The sequence below is a fragment of the Dermochelys coriacea genome, chromosome 1, assembly GCF_009764565.3.
Source record: "Dermochelys coriacea isolate rDerCor1 chromosome 1, rDerCor1.pri.v4, whole genome shotgun sequence".
NCBI lineage: Eukaryota > Metazoa > Chordata > Testudines > Dermochelyidae > Dermochelys > Dermochelys coriacea.
The window spans coordinates 309274836-309302357 of NC_050068.2; the positions used below are offsets into that span (position 1 = coordinate 309274836).

General features: G+C 39.4%; 2 protein-coding genes across 7 annotated transcripts in view; one reads left to right on the forward strand and one right to left on the reverse strand.

Moving 5' to 3' along the window:
- KCND2 (potassium voltage-gated channel subfamily D member 2) overlaps positions 1-4748 on the forward strand; it is a 463856-nt gene extending 459108 nt beyond the window's left edge. For all 3 annotated transcript variants that reach the window (XM_038387834.2, XM_038387836.2, XM_038387835.2), the window contains one exon: positions 1495-4748. In XM_038387834.2, the coding sequence (XP_038243762.1) occupies positions 1495-1672 (178 nt within the window). In that variant the 3' untranslated portion in view covers positions 1673-4748. The remainder of the gene's footprint in view (positions 1-1494) is intronic.
- Positions 4749-6716: 1968 nt separating this feature from the next.
- The window catches only part of TSPAN12 (tetraspanin 12), a 69399-nt gene continuing 48593 nt past the window's right edge, over positions 6717-27522 (reverse strand). Inside the window, exons 7-8 of one of the 4 annotated variants that reach the window (XM_038402702.2) lie at positions 20550-20693; positions 6717-11526 (exon numbers count right to left, since the gene is read on the reverse strand). In XM_038402702.2, coding sequence (XP_038258630.1) covers positions 11221-11526; positions 20550-20693 — 450 coding nt within the window. In that variant the 3' untranslated portion in view covers positions 6717-11220. The remainder of the gene's footprint in view (positions 11527-20549; positions 20694-27522) is intronic. The other 3 variants (XM_038402876.2, XM_043495655.1, XM_043495659.1) reach the window with 3 other exon arrangements.

Here is a 27522-nt window from a genome sequence, read left to right on the forward strand (position 1 = left end):
ACCTGGCTGAGAGGGTGCATGCTGCAGCCTGGCCCAGCTGGCCAGCCAACACCAAGGTCCCTCTCCATGTTGTGGCGGTAGCTGGGCCCTCCCCTGCTAAAACTGCAGCTCCTCTTGGTGCCAGGAACTGGCTGGATCCAGGCAGTGGGATGGCACCTTCATCCAGGTGCATCCACCCAACCGCAGTGTAGACATACATAGGGAGTCAGCACAGGCCAGTGGATAGGGTTAGGACTCAGGCAAGGCTATTTTTAGGACTACATTTGAAATTGCTGATGTCTGTCTTTTATGAAATGGCAATGTAGTGTCAAGGCCTTGTAGGTCAGTGCACCTAGCAATATTAACGCTATTAGTAACCCCTAATGTGGGTCTCATTTGTAAAGCTTTGGGAGGCACAAAACTACTATTTGTCTGGCAGCAGAGGAAGGCAAGTTGGGAAGGGTGTCAGTGAGGGATGGAGGATTTCTATGGTAATGGGGGACCTAGCTGGATTCCTCCTGTTCACTTTCAGTTACTGTGACTTCACCACCATTCTTTAAAGGGGCAGAATTTGTGTAAGGAAAGAGTGACCAACTTGTAACCAGGGTTCAGGTCGGCTTTATTTTGCTTCTTTGGGCACTGGCCCTCTTAATGCCCTGTCCAAAGTGTCCTACCTCTCTAAAACTAGGGTGCAGATCTTCCTCTCACTTTCCTACGATTACATTCCATTTAAAAGCTGCTCCACAACTACCCTGTAATGAGGGTAAAGGTTTTGTCCTTCACACTGATCTATGATCGTGTCCTACTGACTATTGACCCTGGATTCTCTGCAGCAAGGTCTCCTGCTCTCTGTCACAGTGTTGTGGAAGACTAGGAGTTTGGGTAAATTATAGAAGACAAGAGTTCCTCAGCAGTTTAATCTTTATTCATCCAGTAATCTACTCAGCCCATCTCTCGCCTCCTTTTGTACAGTTCAAGATTTTCCTGAAATTCACCCACAAAAAGGGGGCCCTTGCCCCAGAGAGCTAAAAATCTAAATAAAACCTCATGATTGTTAAATTCAATTCCTGGTTTGTTGTGTCTGATTGAACCACCTAGTGTTGGCAAAACTGCAAATAAGAAAATAATACAATGGACCTACAATAACCAAAAAGAAAATGTCTGGATAATTGTATGTATGGAGATAAATTTACAAACAGGTTTATATGATGAGGTTGTCTGTCATAGCCGGGGACTGGACTCGATGACCCAGGAAGTCCCTTTCAGTCCTGTGTTTCTGTGAAAAACACCAAGAGAGCAAAGTATTTTAATAGGAGACACACATCTTTCTTCCTCAGCCACATTCTGCATGTCCAATAACCAAAAGAGCAGAGGCCGTGTTTGCAGTGTATCTGTGTTTCTCCTACGTGATAACAAAACAGACTTTAAGCTGGTTGGCTGGGATAATGGAATTGAATAAGGAGAGAAGTTTATAACAATGTAAACATTTACCTCATTGATTTTTCTCCCCTTTAGCCGATCCAGTTTAAATGCCAAAATGGAAGAATGTGTTAAACTAAACTGTGAGCAACCTTACGTCACAACAGCAATAATCAGCATCCCAACGCCCCCAGTGACCACACCCGAGGGGGATAATAGGCCAGAATCTCCCCTGTATTCAGGAGGAAATATTGTCAGAGTATCTGCTTTATAAAACAATTAAAGACCACTTGCCAGCTGAGCTCTAGCGATGAGAAGAGTTCTGGAGAAGGAGAGAGCTGGAAAAGACAATACCCCCTTGGTCAGTGTTACCACAGCCATAGATTGAAGGGATCAGAAGAATTAAAACATTTTGGGTTTCAGTGTTGTAGTGCGTGAAGCAAGCAACCAAACAGAGTTTCTACACAGCATCTGAACAGTTATACAGCGCAATCTTCTGTGACCATTTTGACTTACTATATGAGCACAATGAAATGTCCCCCATTGATGCTTCTTATTACCATGGGAACTTTTTAAAAAAAACAAACAAACAAAACAAACAAAAAATACCCCACGTTTGGACATTACATTCCGGCTGAATGCAAAACAACAATGAAATACATTTTGATAACGTCATTTTTTCCTGTTGATAAACCATGAACTTGTTGACAAACTCCCTATTGTTAAAAAAAAAGGGGAAAAAAAGGGGGAGGGAGGAAACAAAATGCTCATATGAAATATGTTTATACTGACTGGCAGAAATACAACCATAGTGCATGCTGAAATTCTTTGGAGCTGTGATCTCAGTTTACTTATGTTGTTTTTCAGATTAGGCATGATGAAATATTACTGTAGAAAGGGGCATTTCTGTGCACTTACTGCTGATTGTTCATATTCCATGGTAGTTGTACAAATAACTTACCTTTGGAAAATGCAGTATTTCTTACTCAAACACTCATTAGTGAACTCAAGGTGTTCAGTTAGTTTCAATATTTATTATCGTTTTATCTTGCTTCCTTGGTACTGCTACAACTGCAATAATTCATTGTATATCTGTTGTATCAGGAATCAGGATTAATTTGTTTAAATATCTTGCACAACTTCAGCTGCACCATGAACCCCGTGGATAGAAAATGTTTTCTCTAAGGTGGAGAAGTTTTAAATAACCATATAATCAAAACTGTGTCCCACAAGTGTACTTTTCAGTCATACTTTTTTTTGTCCACTGTAATCTCTATTTTCATGATGCAGCACATTTATCTGGTCTAACATTGCTTTCTTCTTTGGGATTTCAATTCTTCATGAATTGGCTTAATCTTTTGTTCTGCAAACACTTGCCTACCTTTGTATTTCCTGAACCAGTCTTCTAATGTGATGTTACAGTGTCAATCCCATTTGAAATTAAATGAAAACCAAGGGGTTTTGTGACAAACTAACACTTAGCTCGAAACCTCTTTGTTTTTCTGCAGTATCCAGAATATTGGCTATGTTGAGCATCGGAAGACATTTAGTGAAAACAATTAGCTAAAACTCTCCTTCTAGTTATATGTAAACCTGCATCCAAAAATTTATTTGGGGCTTCATATCTTGTAAGACTATAGCCAAGAAACACTGATGAACTAGAGAGCTGAGATTTTCTGCAAACTTTTAATTGACTCCAATGGGAAGTTAGCTGTACGATCAGGCCCATAAATGGATATAAAGACTTTACTATTTAAAAATGCCTTTTTTCTTCATTATCTTATGGAAATCTAAATTTTCTTACCAAAAGGTTTCTGCTAACTGCAGTTTTCTTTACTAGAAGACATGAATGTTAAGAGGTTTGTCATCTTGAAAATGATGTGCACATGCAATAGTAGGTGTTTATAGTAGAAATACTGTATCAGCAGAAATTACCGCATGGCTCCATATAAATATATATATATGCCAATCAAAAGGCTCTATGCATTAGAAGACATTACCACAAGTGATAAACATAGTTATTTAACAGTTTGAATGTTGTATGTTTCATACTTTATGGTACCAATTACTAACTACTCTCGTGACTGAGCTTAACATTTATAGTAAGAGGAAATACCCCATGAAAGTAGAACCTTGCTAATTTACACCCTTTTTACTTCACACAACTAGTTGGTCATCTCACCTTATCTGTAAGCAAAGATTTAAGAACAGATGCTGTAATGAGGGCTGAGATTTTTGTAAAAAAAAAAAAATATATATGCTACAGGATATTCACTACTATGCTATTGTCATAAATTAAAACTCAATTACACCTGACAAAAGAAGAGAGTATATTTTGCAATGAGTGATCCTTGTTTTTACCAAGTTTGTTCACTTATTCACAAACTTGGTTAATTTACTATGCTGTTCCCATTCATTTGTGCAAATTAGCAAGTTTCTACTATGTTTATAAATGGAATCAAAACTTGAATTTCTTTTAAGGAATCAACACACTGAATTTTCACTGACTTATACCAGTGAACGGGTCAAGTAATTGAATTGAAATCAATTATTTTGATCTCCTCTCTTTCAGTGTTGTAAAGCTGGGTTCACAACATTAGTTTTTACTTGCTTCCTACGTCTACTCATAATTACTCATGAAAAAAAGACTGGCTTTGTTCCTAGTGTTTGCTGAAGCAGTTACTCATATGAAAACTGCCCTGATATTAACAATCTATTACAGCTTCTTCTTTGTCACATGGTGCTTCTTAATTAATTACACCCAGAAACTAATATAAGATGGCAGTTGCTGAAAATCATTTGGGATAAGCCCTGAACTGAGTTAGACCTTGTGCAATCCCATGGACTCCACTGAGATCACACAGGGTTTAAGAATTTGGCATCTTAATTTTATTTTTCATATGGACTAAAGAAACTCCAATACAGCAATATTTTCATAGCAGTTACATCCCCGATTACAAGTTTTATTCATTTTTAAAGTACAGGTTCAGAAATAATTTGGCAAGATTTTTCAGAATGCCATTCCTGTCTCCTATTTCCATACATCACTTATGCAAAATGATTAATTTATTTTGAATTTGGAAAATAATCATTCTTTTGGTGTTCAAGGTGATTTAAATGCTGTTTGGTAGTGAATGACTGTTGATGACTGTGTAAAATGCATCTGTGCTGTAAATGAAATGTAATTATTTCTGTGCATCATACAAAGAAACCAAGGTTGTTGTTTTTGACAATTTTGTTTGAAATTCATTTAACATATTTCAGAAGACAGCATAATACATGTGTTATGCTAAATGAATAGACAGCAGAGGAATATTTAAATAAAAGATCTGCATGCTTGAACGGGACAACCTGGTTTTTCAGTAACTTATTATTCATGGAGCACATTTTCCTGTCCAGATTCAAGGAACAGCCAATATGTGTGCAGCAAACTTTATGATTATACTGACGTGCCAGGTGTACACAGATTTACATCACTATAGAGACAATGGGCCCAGTGATTCTTTGGTACAAAGAGCTACACATAGGGACTCCCTTGCTACCCCATTTGCTAGCCAGCAGCACAGGGGAGTGGCCAGGTGGAAAGAGGTATTTGAGCAATGTATTCCTTGGCTGCTCAAATGGCCATGTGGAACGTCACTGGCAGATGGTGCTGGTTAGAACAGCCTGTTTGCTGCTCCAATTTATGGCAGGACTAGATCCCGCACAGCTGGTCAGCTAGTCAGGTGGACCATAGAACTGGGACCATTAAATTACTGCCAACAAGGTGAGCGCTCTCTTACCTATTTTTAAAACCACCCTTTAAAATGACAATTTTTGAAAACATTGTGGCAAGAACAATTCTGCTGAACCTGCCTGGATGCCACTTATTTCAGTGCTGGCATCAAGTTCTATTCTTACAATCTTCTTGCTAAAATGGTCACATTCCTTTTAGTGTAATAACAGATGGCAGACTGTACAGTTCTCTTCTAAAAGAAAATAACCCAATGCAAATAATTCCCGCTTATTAACCATTTATATGGTACTATTGATGTGCATGCCATTTTACTGGTTCCAAGGAGTTAACAGTCTCTTCTAGAGTGCTCCCCTACAGAAAAGCCCTTAGAATTTAAGAGGGTGTCCTTTCTGCAAGCTTTTTTTTTTAACCAAGCCATAGAATTTAATAGACTGATTGTCCTGCTATTTAAAAAAACCCTCTTGAAAGCATAACACTCTCTGAGATTCTGTGCGTTTGTAGTCTCATTTCCACAGAAACATTAAATTCCTGAGGACTTTTCTACATACAAGACAATGAAAAGGACATATGTATGGGAGGAAAATAGTCTTGTAGGTAGGTGAGTAAATAGCAAAAATATGGATATTGGGGTCAGTATTTGTTTGTTTTTCCATGGCACGTAGACTATTTTTCAGAACACATGCACCTATTTCCCTCCAATAATACACATTTTGCATACAGCAACCATAGTTACTGAAGCAAACCTCTACTCATACAACTGATCAGATGGCCAATAGCAGTGTATTTTGCATCCTTTCTCCTGGAGAAGCAACCAAATGCAACTACTGAAGGGAACTGACACTAGATCTTTAAATGTAGTCATTGGACATGAGCAGACCAGAGAAGGAAGTGGGTGATACAAGTGCCTACATACCTAGAATTGATATTGATTGAAAGATGTACTTGGTTATCTATCTAGCTTACAGAGCCCTGGTCTACACTTGGGGGGTGTATCAATCTAAGTTACGCAACTTCAGCTACATGAGTAACATAGCTGAAGTCGATGAACTTAGACCTACTCACCGCAGTGTCTTCACTACAGTGAGTTGACTGCTGCTGCTCCCCCCTCAACTCTGCCTGCGCCTCTGGTGGTGGTGCAGTACAGAAGTTGATGGGAGAGCGCTCGGGGACCGATTTATCATGTCTAGACTAGACGCGATAAATCAACTCCTGCTGGATCTATTGCTGCCCGCAGATCCAGCTGGTAGTGTAGACATACCCTTAGTTACCATTGGTTTGTCAATCTTGGTTATCTATCTATCTATCTATCTATCTATTTCTAAAGCACCCATTTTTGTGGCATCTAGTCATTGATATCTAAGGAAGATACAGGAATTGTGTCCAAAGTGAATAGATGGGTGTGAAATGTCTGAAGTATTTAAGACATTCCAAACCATCTAAAGAAAATCACTCAATCAGAAGCAAGATTTGCAATACTATATTAAATATCTCATTTCACCAACAGTGCTTCACACGTGTTATAATATTCCAATGGTCAAAACATCAAAAGTGATACCAGGTTCTGGTCTGTACAAGACATTTAATTATATAGTGACAAAAGGCCTCTGTTGTTGTTACTGCTTATTACCTAAAATGTATGTGGCACTTTACAAAATGAGTTAGCTATGTTTACTGCAGGCAGAGTTTATAAGTATTTTCCCTCCAGCAAAAAGACTAAAATACATAAACCTTGGCCAATACATATGGCCAAGAAACTAAGGCTTTGACAGAACCCTGGGGAAAGTAAAATTCCAGCTTCAAGGGCAGTCTCATGAAAATACTCTGCCTTTATCACTATTTATGTTCCAGTAGAACCCAGATACTACAATTGAGATTAGGTTCCCATTATGCTACATGCTGTACAAATACAGGGCCTGATCCTGCCCCGTGTAAATTTACCCATGTGAGTGGTTTCTTCAGTGTCCCTCTTGAAGTATCTCCACAACTTAAGGTCATCACTGCATCTTTCAGACATTTATGCACTACTTACTGTCACATGTGAGTAGTCCCACTGACTTCCCACAGAAGTATTTGTGTGTGTTGCTTGCATAGGTAGGGGCTGTGGAACTTTGGGGAGTAGGGCTGCATTGGGGAGACATGGACAACAGAATGCAGGAAAGATGAGGGGCTGGCACGCCAAAGAAGGAAGGATTGGCTGAATGTGGGAGGAAGAATATTACCAGTCAATATTTGCCAAGAGTCCAAAAACTGAAGGTAGAAAAGTCAAAATGCTGGCTCTGACATCAGAATTCACTTAAGTGCGTGCACCTCCTTGCCGCTGTTTGGTTTCCAGGAGGGCTGCGATGTTAAAGCTTCATTCTTGGAAGCCTGATGCTGGGGCCAGTAGTGGCTGCATGGCTGTGCAATGCCATGGGAAGGGCCCAGTGTCTCTGAGTGAGTTCCCTGATGCTCTGATAAGGGAGCAGGCCGGGGAGGGCATAGATGGCCAGATGCCCCACCCCACTTCCCTCAATCACTGCTACTCCCACCACTGGGGAGCTTCCATCACAGCCACTTTCAAATATCAGCAAATCCCAATAAAGGGACTGACAACTCATCTCCATTGGCAATGGTGTACAGGGAGAGAGGTGGTCCCTCCATTAGCATGGATTTCATTGATGTAGGATTTTAATATAGATCAACACCCTCCCCCTGTAATTAGAATAAGGAATCAGTGAAGGTTATAAAGCACATGTGTAATGTCCTACACACGGAAAGATCCTGTAACAGATGACCATGATATGCACTAACTGATGCTTCTGAGGAGCTACTGAGGGTAGCCCACCTGCCACTGCACAATTTGGAGACTATATGCACATGGATAATTATAGTAAAGTGCACACCTGAGAAGAAAGATATCGCTGTTGCCGCTTCGGGATGTAGAAGCTGGTGATCCGAAAGGACTCCTAAGACTGACCCTCACTGAAAAAGAGGAGAGAGCAGCTATCACCCAGCAAACTCCTCTGAACCTTTCGCCTGAAAACAGGCCTCTCCTCCACCATATGTATTTATTACACATAAGACACTGTGTTAAAAGAACATTATTAAGGCTGCTGAGTCAAGAAGTCAGAAGTTAGGAATTGCCCAGAATTATGATTGCCTGATCAACCTTAATCTGACCCATGTATGTGTTTGCATTATGATACAGACTTCACATATGACTTTTTCTACAGATGCCAAAGCCGACAAACAGAACAACAGACAAACTGACACAGCCAACTGACAAACAGAATCCTTACTGATCAGGGTCAAATCTGGTTATGGCACAGAGATTCCTCTCATTCTATTGGCAATGATCTACCCACAATGAATTAAGATGAGGTGCCCATGCCAATATTAGCTCTACCAACTGCCTTAGGGTACATGTACTCTGCAATAAAAAACCCACAGCACCAAGCCTCAGAGCTTTGGTCAACTGACTTGGGATCACAGGGCTCAAGCTGCAGGGTTAAAAAAAAAGCAATATAGATGTTCGGGCTTTAGCTGGAGCCCAGACTCTCAGACCCAACCCCATAATGGCATTTCAGACCCCAGCCTCCAGCCTGAGCCCAGGTATCTATATTGCAATTTTTAGCACAGCAGCCTGAGCCCTGGGAACCCAAATCAGCTGGTCTGGGCCAGCTGCAGCAATGTAGAGGTAGCTTTAGATACAAACACAATCATGCAAGAGCCATAGCAAGAATATAAGGCACCACCCTTTGATGGCTTCATTCTTTTCTGTCAGAAACAACCCAAAGGGAATTTTTTTAGCAGTAGTTCTTCAGCCCTGCAGATCCACTTGTGTGGGGTGCCACTGGGTGCCTTTCTTACACCAGCCCCTGTTCAACATATATATGAGATCACTAAGAGAGTTAGAGAGACACTCTGAACTAAAGAGTGTTCTTTATGCGGATTTCCCACTTATTCAAAAGCATGTATTTATTCTACTTATAGACTTCCCTAAGGTGGTCCATCTGAGTGCCTCAAACATTAATAAATAAATTCTCACAACACACCTGGGAAGGAGAGAAGCATTATCTTCAGTGGGACTAAGGCTGGTAGAAAGTGTTTGCAGGATCAGGTTCTAAATTAAAAAAAAAAAAGTTACAGAAAATGAAATAGAGAATACAAAACTGAGGAAAAGGGAAAACTGCTCTTAAGAGAGCATCATTTCTTGGACAACTTTGATCTCAGTCATCCCCTTGCCAGGAGCAGCAGAGCAGGTTTCCATGGCCCTTAGTAATGGCGGAGTGCTGCTGAAGAAACCTTGACTGACGTGGTGGGACTAGGCGGAGGGGGCTCAATAACTTCCTTGCATCACAGCGACGTTCCAGAACCTACTTATTTCCCTCCAGCACTATCTCCCGATATAAACATGATCACTCTGAAGGTGGAATCCAAAAGCTACAATGTAATTTGGCTTGGGACAGCCCATAGCAAGAGCTTCACCACAGAGAGTGATGCCTGCAGAGGAATTAAGCACACAGAGAGATCATTGAAAAAAGGTTAAACTCTGAACTGGCTCCCTAGCTTCCCATTCACTTGAAACTTTTATGAAAAGGTCAAAAAAAAATGAAATTCATAGCTAATATCTACATTTAACATTTGCATGTTTAACATTAAACACACAATAGTGACAAACTGACAGCAGTAAGGACATTTAACATACAGCTTTTTAAAGTTAAATTACTAGGAAAAAAGTGCCCACTCTCTTTAACTTTAAAAAGAAAGAAGCCATCACAAAATTCTGGGCAGTAGTGATTTTATTGGCTGCCATAGAGCACCTCTTTTTTTTTTTTTCCTACACAGTTCCAAAACAAGAGGAAAAAACTTTAAAATTTCAATACTGTGTAAAAACCCCACTTGTCACAAAGCACTGTTATTGGAATAAACACATTTTTCAAGAACTTGTCTGACTGTAAAAAATAATCCTTTGAAATAAACATTTACATAAAAATACAGTAAAATGCACTTTTCCCACCTCAATAAATAGATTTTAACTCTGTTGCCATTTGGCAATTTGAGTCAACAGTGAACTTTCAATGAAGAAAAGGCTAGAGTGAAATTTCTCCTTCTTTACTCTTACATTACATTTATTGCAATTGCATCCAGAACAATAAACCAGTAGATCATTGATTTCCTTATAGTCTTTCATTTTTATCTGGAGAGGAGAAAGGAGTAGAAGGAGAAAGAGGGGTTCATCTATAAAGATTTGCTACTCTCATACTGATCCCTAGTTTGGAAAGAAAATATGTTTTATTTTTACTAAATATATCCAGTCCAAAGAACATACTGTTTTGAAAAACATTTTCTACAAATTAGGTCACATTTAGAATAATAAAGTATACTGATCATATTAATGGTCATATTTCATATTTAAAACCTCTGTTTAACGTATTTTAATTTAAAAATTAAACAATCATCTTAGGATAAAAATAGAGGTTTTTTGACAATCTTTAAATGAAACAGCTAAAATAAAGGTGCTGTTAAAAAAAGAAAAGAAAAAAGAAAATTTTACTCTTTTTACAGATGTTGCAATTTTTAAACCCATTTACTTGAATTGTAGCTCTACTATATATACACACACAAAAAAAACCCCATATATTTATATCCACATATATCCCTGAACATTTTCCCAATGGTTTAGTAGATGTGTTCAAAAGTCCATTTTGTTTGCCATTCAAATATAGACATTTCTATGGAAGACCGTTATCTTTCTACTTTCTATGATGCTTTCTTTTTTTTTTTTTTAAAGTGTCATTAGTAGTGTCTATCTACTTGTGTAGATATCAGTGTCTTATATGCTGTACATCTTGTGGACAAGCTAAATATTGCTGCATCCAGTAAATGGTGCTTTATATGCAAAACAATTGTTTCATAGCTCTAAGAAGCTGAGAGACAGATCTTTGATCAACCTGTCCTTCCATGGAGGTATCTCCATTTCTGTTCATTAGCCATTTTCTGAAACAGAAAGGTGTACTTAAAAATGCAGGAGACAGAACAGGGCAAAAACAAAAACAAAACAAAAGCCCCATAACTTTGTGACTTCACACATTCATTTGTATCTCCTACAATTCCTCCATTTCAAAGTGTGTGTTAAAGCTGTTTGCCATAGAGGTATGTTCAAAGATCCTTGTCAGGCTGGGTTTCAGCAGCTCTACTGAATGACATGACAGGTGTTGTGAAGTGTCATTCTTCAAGGACATCATTTGATCTGTCCCAGGATCCCTTCTGTCATAATATAGAGCCCACAGCAAAGTAATAGTGAGGATCATAGCCAGAATCTGTGTAACTCCGATAGAGATTCCTAGAATCGCAAGCACTTGCAATTGTTTCGTTCCTCTCAAGAAAGTGTACATTTTTTTACCACAACCCTATAGAACAAAACAGATAACAAAAAAGTCAGTCAACATTATTTGGATCTGCCTCAGAGTTCCAAATGCTTATTTTTAAACAGATAGAGTATCTACTATTGCCCTTTTGACCCATCAAGGGTCACATTTCCATTCTTCAAACCATGCTTTGTAAAATTGCTTTGCTTGTTTCTTTTCCCTTTCCACAATCTTGTCTCAAAATTCTTTCATGGATTTAATTCACATAACAACCTCCCAGAGATCCGTTTGTTCCATATTTCTCTCCACTCATGACCTCTGCTCATCTGATCTGTGATCCTATCAACCTTGTTTATTTTGAAAAAAAACTCAAGTAATTATTTTTTGCAATATTTAAGACAGCTCCATCAAATCTTTTCTACTCATCTTTTTTCTAAACTACAGACTTTAGACTTTTTTAAGTCTGTTCCTATAAAGCTTTTTTAAAGCTGTTGCTATTAATTAGGCTTTAATCATGAGATCAACGTTTTTAACTCACTTTTGATTTTTCCAAACAGAACATATTTTTATAATACCATGAATCAAAATTAAAACAATATCCTAAGCAAAGATTTGCCAAACTGTATAACCTCATCATGGCTTTTCCCAGACTCTTCAAGTGTTTTAGCTACATACATTATGTATCATATTCTTATTCTGAGCTCCTGACTTCTGTAGAAAGAGCCTAGACAGTGGATAAAATTTGTTACATTAATGCTTTCCAGTCACAGTACAAAGCCAAATGGTCTTTTTGACTGTGGAAACACTAAAGGGAGGTAACCTTTACAGAAGGATTCTTGATCAGTTTCTCCAAAGTATTAGATACAAGTAGTTTTCCTTACTCACAAAGTACATTTTTACTATTCCAGCTCTTCATTCTTCAACTAACAGCCTCTGTTCGTTGCAAAAAACCCACCCATGTATGTTTTATACTTGGGGCAACTCACCAGGGCTATACTCTAAAACTAACCAGACTTTGTGCTCATCTGTACATAAAAGCATCTTTGTGATTTTTAAATTGTAAGGTCATGGACTGTTTTTATTCCTACGTCTTATACTGGGCTGAGCATCTTACTGCTACTTACTGTATAGTAACATTCAATCTATTTGAAAACATTTTGTTCTTGGGTCATAGAATGTTTAACGCAAACTATCAGTTACTGTAACTAAAAAACAGCAACGAGAGCAATATTGTGAAAAACTGCACTGATGAAGTTTACCAGTCCATAACAAAGTAGCTTCCCGACACACACAGCATTGGCACTCATCCCTCCCCCAAAATCACTCTTCTTCCTCAGCAAACTGGTCTGAATGCCTCAGTGCTGTTCTGTCAACCAGAATTATTTTAGCATTTTATACTGAAGGCCACATCACCTTCTTATTTATTATATCTATTACCATAGCACCTAATAGCTTCAGTCATGACCAGGAGCCCATTGTGGAAGTTGCTGTTCAAACACAGAACAAAAGATGGTCCCCGTCAAAAAGAACTGCAATCTAAGGCCTTGTCTACAGTGACTAAGTAAGTCAATCTAAGTTACGCTAGTTAAGTTACAGGTTTCAGAGTAGCAGCCGTGTTAGTCTGTATTCGCAAAAAGAAAAGGAGTACTTGTGGCACCTTAGAGACTAACAAATTTATTAGAGCATAAGCTTTCGTGAGCTACAGCTCACTTCATCGGTTTGCAAAATGCATCCGATGAAGTGAGCTGTAGCTCACGAAAGCTTATGCTCTAATAAATTTGTTAGTCTCTAAGGTGCCACAAGTACTCCTTTTCTTTTTAGTTAAGTTACGTAAGTTATGTAAAAGAAGTTGACATAGCTTAAATCAACTTACAGCGGTGTCAATACCGCACCATATTGACAGGCGAGTGCTCTTCCATTGACTTATAGCATCTTCACCAGACCCACTAAATCGATGCCACAGCATCGATTGCAACAACGCCGATTTAGCTACACCGAAGACAAGCCCTTAGCATCTTATTGAGGTGATCACTGCATGCAGCTCCTCTTCTCCCATTCATGACGACATAATACCCCAGCATGCATCTACAGCCATTCCTGACATGGAAAAGTACTATTAAGAAATTATTGCATTTCAGTTGTTTTTAAAATGTAAAATCAAGGCAGAGTCCAGACCACATGACCACCCAGCTCTCTGCAGACCATCACCAAGTGCTTCTTGAACCACAGTTTGATAACTGCTGATGCAGACAATTTTACAGGAAAACACCCAAATCAAAATATCCAAGGCTGATTGTCTTCTTTCTGCAGAAAAAACATGTAAGGAACCTTGCAGAATCTTCCTTGAATCAGTCTCTCTTGAGAAAGAGGAGTTTTGGGGAGAGGGATCACACAGATTTTTAAGCCCAGGCATTCAGTCCCCCATCCTGGCCATGCATCTCATAGATCTGTGGGAAAGGGAGCTGTCCTGCAGGGATGGCTGTTTCACCCTAGCAGGGTGTGTCCAGGAAGAGCCACAGGCAGGGCCCCTCTGAAGCTGCTCAGTAATAACTGTACACAGGGAACCAATAGGAGGTAATACAACTACAAACTATATTTCATCCCCGCCCAGATTTCTACATTAAAATCAATCCCAAGGGAAAGTGCTGTGGAGAGCGGCACTTCAGCTCCTTCAGCCCAACCCAACTCTATTCCACCCCTGAACTCTACAGAGATTTAAAGGTGAGTCTTCTGCACAGGGCAAGTGAGGGGAAATTCACACAGACACAGGTCTTCACAGGACAGCGTGATGGAAGCACACGGTCACTAGTACCAATAGGACACTTCAATAAGCCATTGGGTTGGTCATGTTATTTTCAAAATGTTGTTTCTGTGATTATGACCCTACTAATCTATTCCACATAGTCTTATGACAAATAAGTAACTGGCCAAAATAACAGGCTTTTAACACTGAGCATGACCACATTAGTATTCCTGTCATGTTAAAAGCTTTCAGAAACCAATATTTATTTCAAATGCCACAGACATAAATGCCGTTTTACTTGACTAACAGCCTGATTCTACAAGTGCTTCACATGCAGACTCACACCGACGTCAACTTACTTCAGATCTGAAATGAATAGACTATTCCCATGTATTCTGAAAACATTATGCCAGAATACATTAAAGGACTTTGACATCTTTCCAGTATTAACCACAGTAATACAAGACAGACTTTCAACAGTTTCATTCGATCAGTGCTTTAACACAGATGAGACTCAGAGCAGAACAAAAAGCAAATTTGGGCTTCTATGAAATTTTAAAACAAAAATCTTTGCAGCAAAAGACCTTTAATTCAAACTGATATTCAAAAGTCATTTGGGCATGTTTTCCTAAGCAAAATATATTGTTTCAATTATGCTGCTCCAAATTTGTTTTTAACTCTGAAGAAACTAGCTGCATTTAATATTTTCTGATAACTTATGAGGAACCAAGTGCATGCTGGTCACAGTTAAAAAATGCTTACACACAAGCAGTACTCAAATTCAGTTCATCTGCTGCCTAGAGGAAACATCAGCATCAGAGAGCAATAGCATTAATCCATACAGCTCCTGCAGTACAGACATGTAACTAAGACAAATTTATACGAGATCTCTCTAGGCTGCCTCCTTCCACTTAATGATGCTCTTACATTTCTGCTCTGGTTCACATTCAAATCAGTTTCCAAAACTAGAACTATCCAGCCATTCCCATTATCCCCAATTTATACATTTTAATGCATATTTGATATACTCAGAGTTTTTAAGTTGCAATTAAAGGACATATAAATATACTCTCCTAGGCTGAAGTAAAAACCTATGTCAAGAAGAACAGCTCTTACATTAGTGACAACTCAATACCAACTATTACAATTTGTAAAGATCATTCAGTATAGTATTACTTTCTCAAGCTTGCAAAGTTATAGATTTAGGGCCTTATTCTCATTTATACTATGGCCATTTTACACTGCTGGCAGTGTAAAGGGGCCCTAAAGAGGCATAAAATACTTTTACACCCACTTTAACACTCAGTGTTGAAGAGTGGACATAGTGTAAATGAAAATCAGACTCAAAAAGTTTAGTTCTACACTGAAAGTGACTATGTACAAATGACATCAACTTAGTTAACAGATCTGCTTCCTCTATGTAATGATGAGTCCGTCAGGTATAAAAGGGAAGGATATTTCCCTGTAATTTCGCTTCTCTGAAGATAACATCTTTCAGGATTCTTATGCCTTGGCCTTAACTTCTTACTGTTAGAACAGCTGAACTCTCCTACCTCTCAAGATTATTTTTTTTAAATCTAGTGAAGGCAGTTAATGAGCACACCAAGCTCACTACTGTGCTCTTACATCACCCTCTGATTACCGCTGATCTTCAAATGTTCAAGTCTATTCTTTCAATTGTACAGGAAGTGAAGCTCCCCAAAAGAAAACCAATTCACAAAGATCAACATATGCAAAAAATAATAGCTCCGAAGGCAAAAAAAGTTAAGAGGAAAAATAACTCAGAAAAAGGTTACTTCCAAAATCTACAGAGCAATGGGTGGGGGAGCAAGATTCCGGCAAGACGATATCTTCTGTGCAGCAGCGTTACAGGTAACTCATCTTCCTTTCATTAACAATGCCATCTGTGCAGGATTCTGACTCTTCGAGAATAAGACACTCAAGACATTTCTCAAAATTGAGAATTGCATTGAGCAGCAGCTATGTCAATGCCCACCATCAATCCAAACACAGACTTTTTTCAGCATAAAAAAAAAAGACCATTAAGTTACCTCTAAAAATGCAGCATCAGGTATTAAAGTACAAGCCTGCTGAATGAACCCAAAACTAGAGGATCAAACTCATGGGGAAAATGTTTTTGCCAACAGAAAATATGGTGCCACTTAACATGAAGCAAAAATATTTTTTGTGGTAGAAGAGAAGAAGCATGGCCTGCCTTAACTTGGAACCAATTCTGCAGCAAAGACTCCAAAATAGGATTCCTTCCTGGAAGATGAATTAATCCAATAATGCTTTGGAAATGGGTGTGGAGTGAGAATCATGTAGCTGCCTTTCAGATGTCTGTGATGGAGACAGCCACAAGCCAGGCAGTCTTGCCTTGGCATATCCTGTAAGGTTCAGATCACAAAGGTCATTGCAATGGAAAATTAGTTGCCCTATCTAAGGATGTTAGTCTGCTCCAAGTGAAATCAAAAAGACTGTGGACATCAAGCACAGGGAGAAAGGACTCACCGAAATGAGGACATGGGAGCGGAAAGAATGTTGGCAGAACAGTGGGCCATGGATGTTGATTTCTGACCCCATCTCAGAGAGGAGTCTTGGATGAATCCTTAGCACCACCTGATTCTTCTTAATTGGGTATAATAAGGTGGATCAGGCACTAGGGCCTCAAGCACTTTCATTTTATGAGGCAACGTATTCCAGTGTACAGGACAAAGGGCCAAGAGTCAGGAGACCTGGGTTGTATCCTGTTTCTGTCACTGACCTGCTATGTGACCTTGGCAAGACACTTCAACTTTCTGTGCTGCATTTTCCTAGTCAGTAAAATGGAGATAATGATACATAGCTTTCCTTTCTAAAATGATGTGAGATCCACAGTTGAAACTCTCTACATAATAGTGATGTATTGATTCTATAAATCAAGACTCGGTGTCTTTCTAAAACATACACCTAGTTCAACCATCAGTTACTGAGTTACTGTGCGTAATGTCGAATGACATTCTTTGCCTTGTGTTAAGGAGATGGTTGGACTAAATGATTATTATGTTTCCTTCTGGCCTTCCACTGAATTCCATTCAGGAATTCATGAACTGAACTGTCTCCAGGAAAATGACGTTCCATGTCTTAGGAACTCAGTTCCCTAGAACTGAGTGGTTCAAAAGGAGATTTCATCAGGGTTGTATTAAAAGGGTCAAGCTCCAGATGAAACCAAAACATACTGCAATTAAATAAACCTAGTCAAATAAAACAAGAAAGTGGTACTCAAACAGTTTTTTTACAAGGCAGATCTGATTCCACCACATGATTAAACCTTTTCCACTCAGAAAAGAAGATCCTTCTGGTAGATGGCTTCTGAGATGTCTGAAGGACAAGAGACAGCTATCTACTCAGACACACCATAATTAAAGACTCAACCTTGCCAGGAACCAAGCTGTAATAGACTGGGATGGGCTGATGTGCCCTGATTCTGAATAATGATCTGAAGCCAGATTTTCAGCCCCATGGGATCAATATGAAAGCAGAGTACTATCCCTGTCTGGGCTAGGATGGCGCTCTTAGAATCAATACAACTTTTGGCTCATGAGTTTTGTTCAAAACCTTTGGTATCAGAAGGAAAAGCACACAGGAGACCATTTTCCCCAGTGAGTGGAGAAAGCTCCTCCTTGTTAATGCAGTCTTTTTATGTGACATGAGCTTCCTGAAGCTGCTCTAATTTACCATTCCCATTTCTGAACTAAGTATAGCTTGAGAAGAATGGAGAATTTTATGCTATATATTTTCAGTTCACCAATGTCACTAAATTAAACAACAAACAAAAACAGGCAAAACTTTATGTAGGCCAGACAATGCTTTGTAACCTGCTCTGCTATAGTCAACACTGGAAACCTAAATTAACTAATCAGTCCTAGTCTCAGAAGAGTATTAATATTATTGATGACGATGATGATGGTAAAGAGAAGGAAGTAGCCAAAATAGAGACGATATAACTTCTGTCCCACAGAAGCACAAGACGCACATTGGGGGAAGATCACTGGCAGCAGAGAGAAAGTGTTTAACTTTCTTACTTTATATACACAACTCAAATAGCAAAAATTGCACCTTTAAATTTCTAAAAAGTCTGCTGTAAATAATGGAGTTTTTAAAAACCATGATTTTAAAAAGTGCTTGGCAAATGTTTCTTCATCATCCTCAAAGTGGAAAAAAATCTGATTTCACACCTCTTCCAAAGGAGAAGACATTTAACTACTCATTTATTCAGATTTAAATGTGCTTTAACTTCAGTGTCCTGGCCAATAAATATATTCACTTTACAGGGTTTTTTCCCCCCTCTTCCACTCACAGAAATTGTAAAAGACCTCTTGAAAGATGACTAGTCTTGCTACATAATATTTTTAGCATTAGCCTTGGTTAAACCTTATAAAAATGCAAAGGCAGGTCTGTTTCATGCAACATTTATAATATTATTTTAATATGCATAATCCTTGCTCAAACTTTCCAAATTTCCGAAGTGAGCTAACAAAAGTAAAGTGCCAAAAGAATGCAACATCACCAAGAAATCCTGAATAGTAAATTGCAAAGTTATTGCTATAATTTTATGTCTTAAGTGTAAAGTTAAAAGTTACTCTGACTCTTAGTATTTTTCATTGTTTAAAACCAAAACAAAAAACCTACGTTATCAACAAAACTTTTACATGCTTTTAATATTTGGTTGGTTTTCACACAGAATATGATTGTTATCACAAAAGCTAATGCTCAAATAAATTTGTTAGTCTCTAAGATGCCACAAGTACTCCTTTTCTTTTTGTCAATTCTAAGAAATTCAAGTGATCTAAGTTTTGAAATAGGATCAAATGCTTTTTCTGATTACCACAAACTCAAACTTATTTCACATACCCAACATACACATGGAGGCAAATGTACATTTGCTCTCCCCTCAAAGCCCTTATTTACATTTAAATATACTATGTTCCCGATGCCTCCATCTTGGAGGCATCAATCATAGTGCTATTGAGAGCACAACTAATGATTTTCAGCTTTCTGCCAGCGTCAGTGATAATGCTTGCAAAAACAGCATATTTTGATGAGGCAGGCTCAAGAGCAAGTCTGCATGAGAAGAGATAAGAGCATCAGTAATGAAAGTGTTTTCTTAGTTTTAATATATTTTGATCCTGCACACAATGACGTGTTTGTTCAAGTGATGCTATCAATCTCTTCAGGTTCAAATGTATTCCCTTTCATTATCCATTTTTTATCCTTTTAAAAAATATTATATACACAACTCAGCAACAATAGTGTAGACCATAGAAAACGACTGCTTTGGCATAAAGTCTCCATTTATGTTCACATTGGAGTGACTGTGTTATTTGTCTGTATGCATGATCCCTGCTGGCTGATGCATCAACAGAGCTCTTGGATTTTCAAAGGACTTGCCAGAGGTATCTTCCTGTCTAGGTACTTATGTTGTCATCATCACCATAGTATCTGAGGACCTTCACAATCCTGAAATCTCTCTTCAGCCTGGTGAGTTGGAGAAATGGAATTTATGAATGAGTGTGTGGTCTTCTATGTCCACAGCCATTTGGAGGTTCAGTAATCAGCTTGCCAAAACTGGGAAACTCATGTGACTATATTATTCAATGTAAAATAGCTATTTCAGGGCTTACACGTGTGCAAGGTGCTAACTGCATTGCTAATGCCTTATCTCATTTCTAGGTGAACAATTGAAGCTTTCAAAAATCTGAAGGCAGGCCACAAATCCACTGATTCTTTATATCCGTTATGGGCATAGCAACATTTAACAATGTAAGACTTTTCTATTACCTCAGTAACCAAAAAGAGGAGGTCAAATTCTTACTCTTTAAGACGATGATACCACCCTTGTAGCTTCAATTGTGTTATATCAGGAATGAATATGGCCCACTATATAAAATCTCCCCCTCCATTTCCACCCACCAACAGAATCTTTCTGCTTACCACAGCCTTTCATGAGAAGCATAACAACAGATCAATCTTTCGGAGTCCATTTGTCAATATATGCTCATACATTTGGAATGCACACCTCCAGAGTAGGAGGAGTTTCCAAAATATACAGAAGTGGGAATGGGGTGAATGTTTGAGGGCAGGGGAGAGGGACAAGCTTTGGGAAGACATCTCTCCCTATGGTGGGAGATCCTTGCCAGAAAAGAAGGTAAAATTCCAAGGAATTCAGCAAGAACGCCAAACATTTTTCAGACTCACATGTTATGAGTTTGGAAGTCATAGGAACATGTAAGTACACACCCTTCTGAAATATTTAAGTTTAACACTATTTTTTCCTCCCTACCTCTTGATAAAGATCACTAAGGTCCTCGTGATGTGCCTGCTTGGAGCATCCCGGGAACTCTCTAACACAACAGGAGTCAGGAGGCCAGTCCATCTCTGTCATTTCCAGCCAATCAGTGAAGTACACCACTCCACAGCACTTAAACTGCAAAGGAAAGGTTAGCCAAGATCAATGACTACAGTGTAATGCTTCCTGGTCATAAAAACTAAAAACTGAACCAACCTTTTAAAACACATATATAGAGCCAGACATATGCAGGCTATTATTTTTAGGTATTTTTTCTAGCAGCTCCTGTACAGAGCCTCATTTTATGGATGCCTCTGTTGTCCCTGGACATGACCAAGCCAAAAATCAGCCAATCGCATTGATCTGTGATCTGTCCTTTTTCTCCCCACCAATCTCCTAGTTCAGTGGTATTCAACCTTTTTTCATTTGCGGACCCCTAAAAATTTTTGAATGGAGGTGCAGACCTCTTTGGAAATCTTAGACATAGTCCATGGACCCCCCAGTGGTCCACAGACCATAGGTTGAAAACCACTGTTCTATGGTAACAACCACCTTTCGTGGACCATATGTTGAAAACCACTGCCCTACTTGGTGCTTCACAGAAATTGTCCTCACCTGCAATGCTGCTGTCCTTATTATGGGGGTAGCCAAGAGCAGTTTAATAAAAGCTAGTGGAATGGAGAATCCCTACAAAACTAGAGCAGACTAGAGGCAAATCTGCGGGGAAGGGGGGAAATTCACAGGAAGAGATGTGTCAGAGCAGGGAAAGGGACAAAAACAAGGGAAAGGAAAGAAAATGAGTAAAAAGTGAAGACAATAAAAAAGTGCTAAGAAAAGTACAGAAATGGAAAAGGAAAATAGGAAGAAAGAAATTTGGGGGAAAATAAAGTATCACAGGAGAATATAATCTGTATTAGAATCATAATAGTAGGAACTCTGACCACAAAACAGGTCATAATAGATCATAAAAATCACAGTAACAAACTTATAACCTAGTGATGGGATTTCATTTTCTAGGCTGCATTCACGACAAAGAGGGCTGATGCAATGGCTCCAGATTTACTTGGTGCAATCCCCTATCCTCTGTCCATTGCCTGCTCAACAACTTACACATTCTATCCCACCATACCTTAGTATGGCTGCCAACAATCACCTCTCTTTTCTTGTTAATTTTAAATTCTCTCTCTCCCTCCTCCCCCCATCTTCTGCTTCTCATCAGAGTCCCATTACTAAATTCTTTCTTGGTTTTCACCTACCTTTTCATTCAGGCCAAAGTCTTACTGAATTGCTGAGGAGTTTTGCCTGACTGCAGACTTCAAGCTTTGGCCCCTCTTGTTATCTGCTATCGGCTTTTTTCCCCATTTGTTTTCATTTTCATTCTTCTGCTTCCCCACTGTCCTTCTCCCAACCTCAATTCTCCCTCTCTCTACCTTCCTAGCCACAAGTTCACCCTTTCTGGTTATTGGATCAGCAATTTGCTCTTAAAAAACATAACGAGGTGGCTAGGAAAAACAGATTTCACATCTCTCCCAAAAAGTTATAAAACACAGAAGACAGAGCTCACAGCTGATAAAAAAACCTGATCCTTTATGAACTAAGAAGTTTGCACTCCAACTTCATAAAAATGGCCCAATACACCAGTGTTCATTCATGCAGAAAATAATCTGATTTTTAAAATCAAAAATACTGATGCTCACACATCCAATATCTGAGTTGAGAGCAGACAAAAATAATTAGCATAGGCCTATCTATTTAGGCACTTAACTTCCATTGATTTCCTTCCTTTAAAAATCTGGCCCATAAGGCTCAAAAACTGAGAACCCATCAGTTAGCGAGGCAGTGTGCTGTTGAACTGATTGCTTGCTGCTGAAACAGTTTGTCCAATTAACCTCAAACTTTCCAAAAATAATTTCCTCTGGCTAGGGACTAAACACAAGAAATTTCTATTATAAAGGGCTCCTCTCCCCTGCCCCCCAGGGAGTCAGGGCTTGTTCTTTGGCAGGGAAGTTGATTTTTCATTTATTTAAAAATCAGCCTTTCTAGAGGAAGAGTCATTTAAGACTTACAGGGTCATTGCTGTGACACTATAATAACCAATACATAAAGGCATCTTTTTTATCTAACCAACACATACATTTAAACCAAGGTATCATAAAGCAGTGTGCATGGAAATCCCAGGAATTGTTGAAATTGGTTCAGGTATAGACCATAGACAGACTCTCGCAATCTACCTAAACATGAAGAACTACTGTGTTTCTAGTTGCATTTGAAAAGCTTTAGCAGAAAATATCTTAAACTCTTCTAATCCTTTATTTATTCTTTCTTTCAGGTTCTACACAAATACAGACTGATCAAGTGTAGTCAGGAAATGTTTAAATAAACAGGAAATCTGCAACAATGATAGATTTCAGCATTTTAACAAAGGCAACATAATGACAAGCATTTAAAAAGTTCTTTTCCTGCATGTGAACATGTATCTGGAGCTAATGGTTTTTACTTTGTACATGTCCCTGTTTCTGTGACATAATAGTTCATTCTTTAAAATGAATACAGTTCTGTATTTCAGAAGGCTATAGAGCAAATATATGAATGTTCAAGCCATGTTGTTTTTTTTTCCTGGTGACAGGACATAAAACTGACCACCTTAATGGAACTCCAACCAAAGAGACAGTATTGGCAACTGCTTAGAAACAGCCTTTAATACTCCTTTCCAACCAATATAATGTCTCAAATATGGCAAATCCATAGGAAGGATGCAACAAATCAAAGCGTGCAGTAAGCGAGGAGGACAATAATACTAAAATACCACATAGGAAGTTCACTTTACTGTATATGCAGTCAGTCAATTTTTAATTCTTCACACTTGTATTCTTCATTTAAATAAAAATAAAGGCCTGGAGGCTCCCATCTTTGGCAGACGAGAAGTAGTTAACTGAAGATATTATTTAAAATTCAGGAACATTCTTATTTTTTATTATTGGTGGTATGTACAAGCAGTAAGTTTTAACACACACTGGCACAGATTTTTAATTAGGCCTCAAATATTGCATCCACAATTAAAGGAGCCTGCAATTGTACCTTTTTTAGACACCTATCTGATCTGCAGGTGCAATCAGGTAGCTAGATTTCTAAATCAATACAACTGCACTCACAATACTGGAGGTTTTTTATATTGTAAGTCAGTGGTTCTCAAACTGTGGGTCGGGAACCCAAAGTGGGTCACCACCCCATGTTAATGGGGTCGCCAGGGCTGATTTAGACTTGCTGGGGCCCGGGACTGACACCGAAGCCTGAGCACCACCGCCCAGGGCCAAAGCCTGAGGGTTTTAGCCCTGGGCATTGGGACTCTGATTACAGGCCCCTGCCTTGGACTGAAGCCTTTGGGCTTCAGCTTTGCCCCCCTCACCACCTCGACCTCCAGCGGCTCCGGCTGGCTCAGGCATCAGTCCCCCCTCCTGGGGTCATGTAGTAATTTTTATTTACAACCCCTGTTGTAAGTCAATGGTTTTCATACTTTTTTCATTTGTGGATCCCTAAAATATTTCATATGGAAGTGCAGACCCTATAGGAAATTTTAGACAGTCTGTGGACCCCCAGGGATCTGCAGACCACAGGTTGAAAACCACCGTTCTATGGTAACAACCACCTTTCACGGACCCCTTAGACATAGTCTGCAGACCCCAGGGAGTCCACAGACTACAGGGTGAAAACCTCTGTTGCAAGTCGGCACAGGAGCTAGCAAACAGAGCTCTAAACAGGAGAGTTTGACTGGGAGTTTGTAAGGGGAGTTTGTATTGTGGTGCTTGTTTGGGGTTTGCTTTTGCTGGGGGGGTGGTCTTTTTGGTGTGGCTTCTGTTTCCCAGATTAACAGGATTTAGGTGGGAAGGAGATGACAGATACAGAGGCAGCTGTGAGAGTGACTCCTGTAGTGAAAGACACATTGAGGATGACTGGATGTGGAAGCTGTGGTATGTACATGATCCTGGAGGGGGGAACCGGTAAGAGATTTTTCTGCATGAAATGTCGTCTGATAGAGCTGATGGAGGAAAAGATCCGAGGTTTGGAGATGCAGGTGGAAAGTCTGGTTGAGTTTAGGAAGGGGTTTGAGCAGATGATGGAGCAAAGATATGAGGTATCTGAAGGGAAAAGCTCAGACTCACAGATGGAAGCAGGGCTGGGGAATTTTGAGGAGAGACTGAGTGAGGAAAGTGGTCAGTGGAAACATGTGACTCAAAGAACCAGGCAGAGGAAAAGACGGGCTAGTGAAGGAGAAATAGAGCTTAGGAACAGGTTTGCAGAGTTGGAAAATGAAAAAGGGGCTCAGCAGGTACTTGTTGAAGGTGGAAGGGTAAGGAAGAAGAGAAGAGAGGCTAGTCTTATAGGAAAAGGGGAAGAGTCAAGGGAGACTACACCAAATATGAGCCCCAGGAGGATACAGGATGGGTTGAAGAAGATTGTAAGGGAAAATAGGAATGGAAAGAACTTGCAGCCAGAGGGAACAGGGGAGAGACTGGAGAATAGCACTGTCACCAGGAAAAGGCAGGTCTACGTGATCGGGGACTCTTTATTGAGAAGAATAGACAGGCCTGTAACTAGAGCTGATCCTGAGAATAGAAGGGTGTGCTGTCTTCCGGGTGCTAAGATATGGGATGTAGACCTGAGGTTGAAAAGGATCCTAAAGGGAGCGGGAAAGAATCCCCTAATTATCCTTCCTGTGGGAACAAATAATACAGCTAGATTCTCGCTGGGAAGTATTAAGGGAGACTATGCTAGGCTGGGGAAGACGCTTAAGGAAATTGAGGCTCAGGTGATCTTTAGCGGGATCCTTCCTGTTCCTAGAGAAGGGCAACAAAGGTCTGACAAGATTATGACTGTCAACAGATGGCTTAGGCAGTGGTGCTATAAGGAGGGCTTTGGGATGTATGGCCACTGGGAGGCATTCACGGACAGAGGACAGTTCTCTCGGGATGGACTTCATCTGAGTAGGGAAGGAAATAGACTTCTAGGATCAAGGTTGGCACAACTGATAAAGAGAGCTTTAAACTAGGAATTAGGGGGAGATGGATGGGAGATGTCCAGAAAATCTCCACGCCAGATTTTAGCATTGAGAGGGAAGAAGATGAAGTAAGAAAGGATACAGCCGTGGGTAGGAGAATGTATATAAGGAGTGAGGGCGGTGTGGATACTAGTCTAATAGGTTATACTGGCTGTAGAATGACTGTGCCTAATAGGGTACAAAATGTGAGCGAGGCCAAACAGCAAAAATTAAGATGTTTGTACACCAATGCGAGGAGCCTAGGTAACAAAAAGGAGGAACTAGAGCTACTGGTGCAGGAAGTGAAACCAGATATTATAGGGATAACAGAAACATGGTGGAATAGTAGTCATGACTGGACTACAGGTATTGAGGGTATGTGCTCTTTAGGAAAGACAGAAACAAAGGTAAAGGGGGTGGAGTAGCATTGTATATCAATGATGAGGTAGAATGTAAAGAAATAAGAAGCGATGCAATGGATAAGACAGAGTCCGTCTGGGCAAAAATTACATTGGGGAAGATAACTAGTAAAGCCTCTCCTACGATAGTGCTTGGGGTGTGCTATAGACCTCCAGGATCTAATTTGGATATGGATAGAGCCCTTTTTAATGTTTTTAATAAGGTAAATACTAATGGAAACTGCATGATCATGGGAGACTTTAACTTCCCAGATATAGACTGGAGGACCAGTGCTAGTAATAATAATAGGGCTCAGATTTTCCTAGATGCGATAGCTGATGGATTCCTTCATCAAGTAGTTGCTGAACCGACTAGAGGGGATGCCATTTTAGATTTAATTTTGGTGAGTAGCGAGGACCTCATAGAAGAAATGGTTGTAGGGGACAATCTTGGCTCAAGTGATCATGAGCTAATTCAGTTCAAACTAAATGGAAGGATTAACAAAAATAAATCTGCAACTAGGGTTTTTGATTTCAAAAGGGCTGACTTTCAAAAATTAAGGAAATTAGTTACGGAAGTGGATTGGACTGAAGAATTTATGGATCTAAAGGTAGAGGAAGCCTGGGATTACTTTAAATCAAAACTGCAGAAGCTATCAGAAGCCTGTATCCCAAGAAAGGGGAAAAAATTCATAGGAAGGAGTTGTAGACCAAGCTGGATGAGCAAGCATCTTAGAGAGGTGATTAAGAAGAAGCAGAAAGCATACAGGGAGTGGAAGATGGGAGGGATCAGCAAGGAAAGCTACCTAATTGAGGTCAGAACATGTAGGGATAAAGTGAGAGAGGCTAAAAGTCGAATAGAGTTGGACCTTACAAAGGGAATTAAAACCAATAGTAAAAGGTTCTATAGCCATATAAATAAGAAGAAAACTAAGAAAGAAGAAGTGGGGCCGCTTAACACTGAGGATGGAGTGGAGGTTAAAGATAATCTAGGCATGGCCCAATATCTAAACAAATACTTTGTCTTTAATAAGGCTAAAGAGGATCTTGGGGATAAGGGTAGCATGACAAATGGGAAGGAGGATATAGAGGTAGATATTACCATATCAAAGGTAGAAGCGAAACTGAAACAGCTTAATGGGACTAAATCGGGGGGCCCAGATAATCTTCATCCAAGAATATTAAAGGAATTGGCACCTGAAATTGCAAGCCCATTAGCAAGAATTTTTAATGAATCTGTAAACTCAGGAGTACTACCGAATGATTGGAGAATTGCTAATATAGTTCCTATTTTTAAGGAAGGAAAAAAAAGTGATCCGGGTAACTACAGGCCAGTTAGTTTGACATCTGTAGTATGCAAGGTCCTGGAAAAAATTTTGAAGGAGAAATTAGTTAAGGACATTGAAGTCACTGGTAAATGGGACAAAATACAACATGGTTTTACAAAAGGTAGATCGTGCCAAACCAACCTAATCTCCTTTTTTGAAAAAGTAACAGATTTTTTAGATAAAGGAAATGCAGTGGATCTAATTTA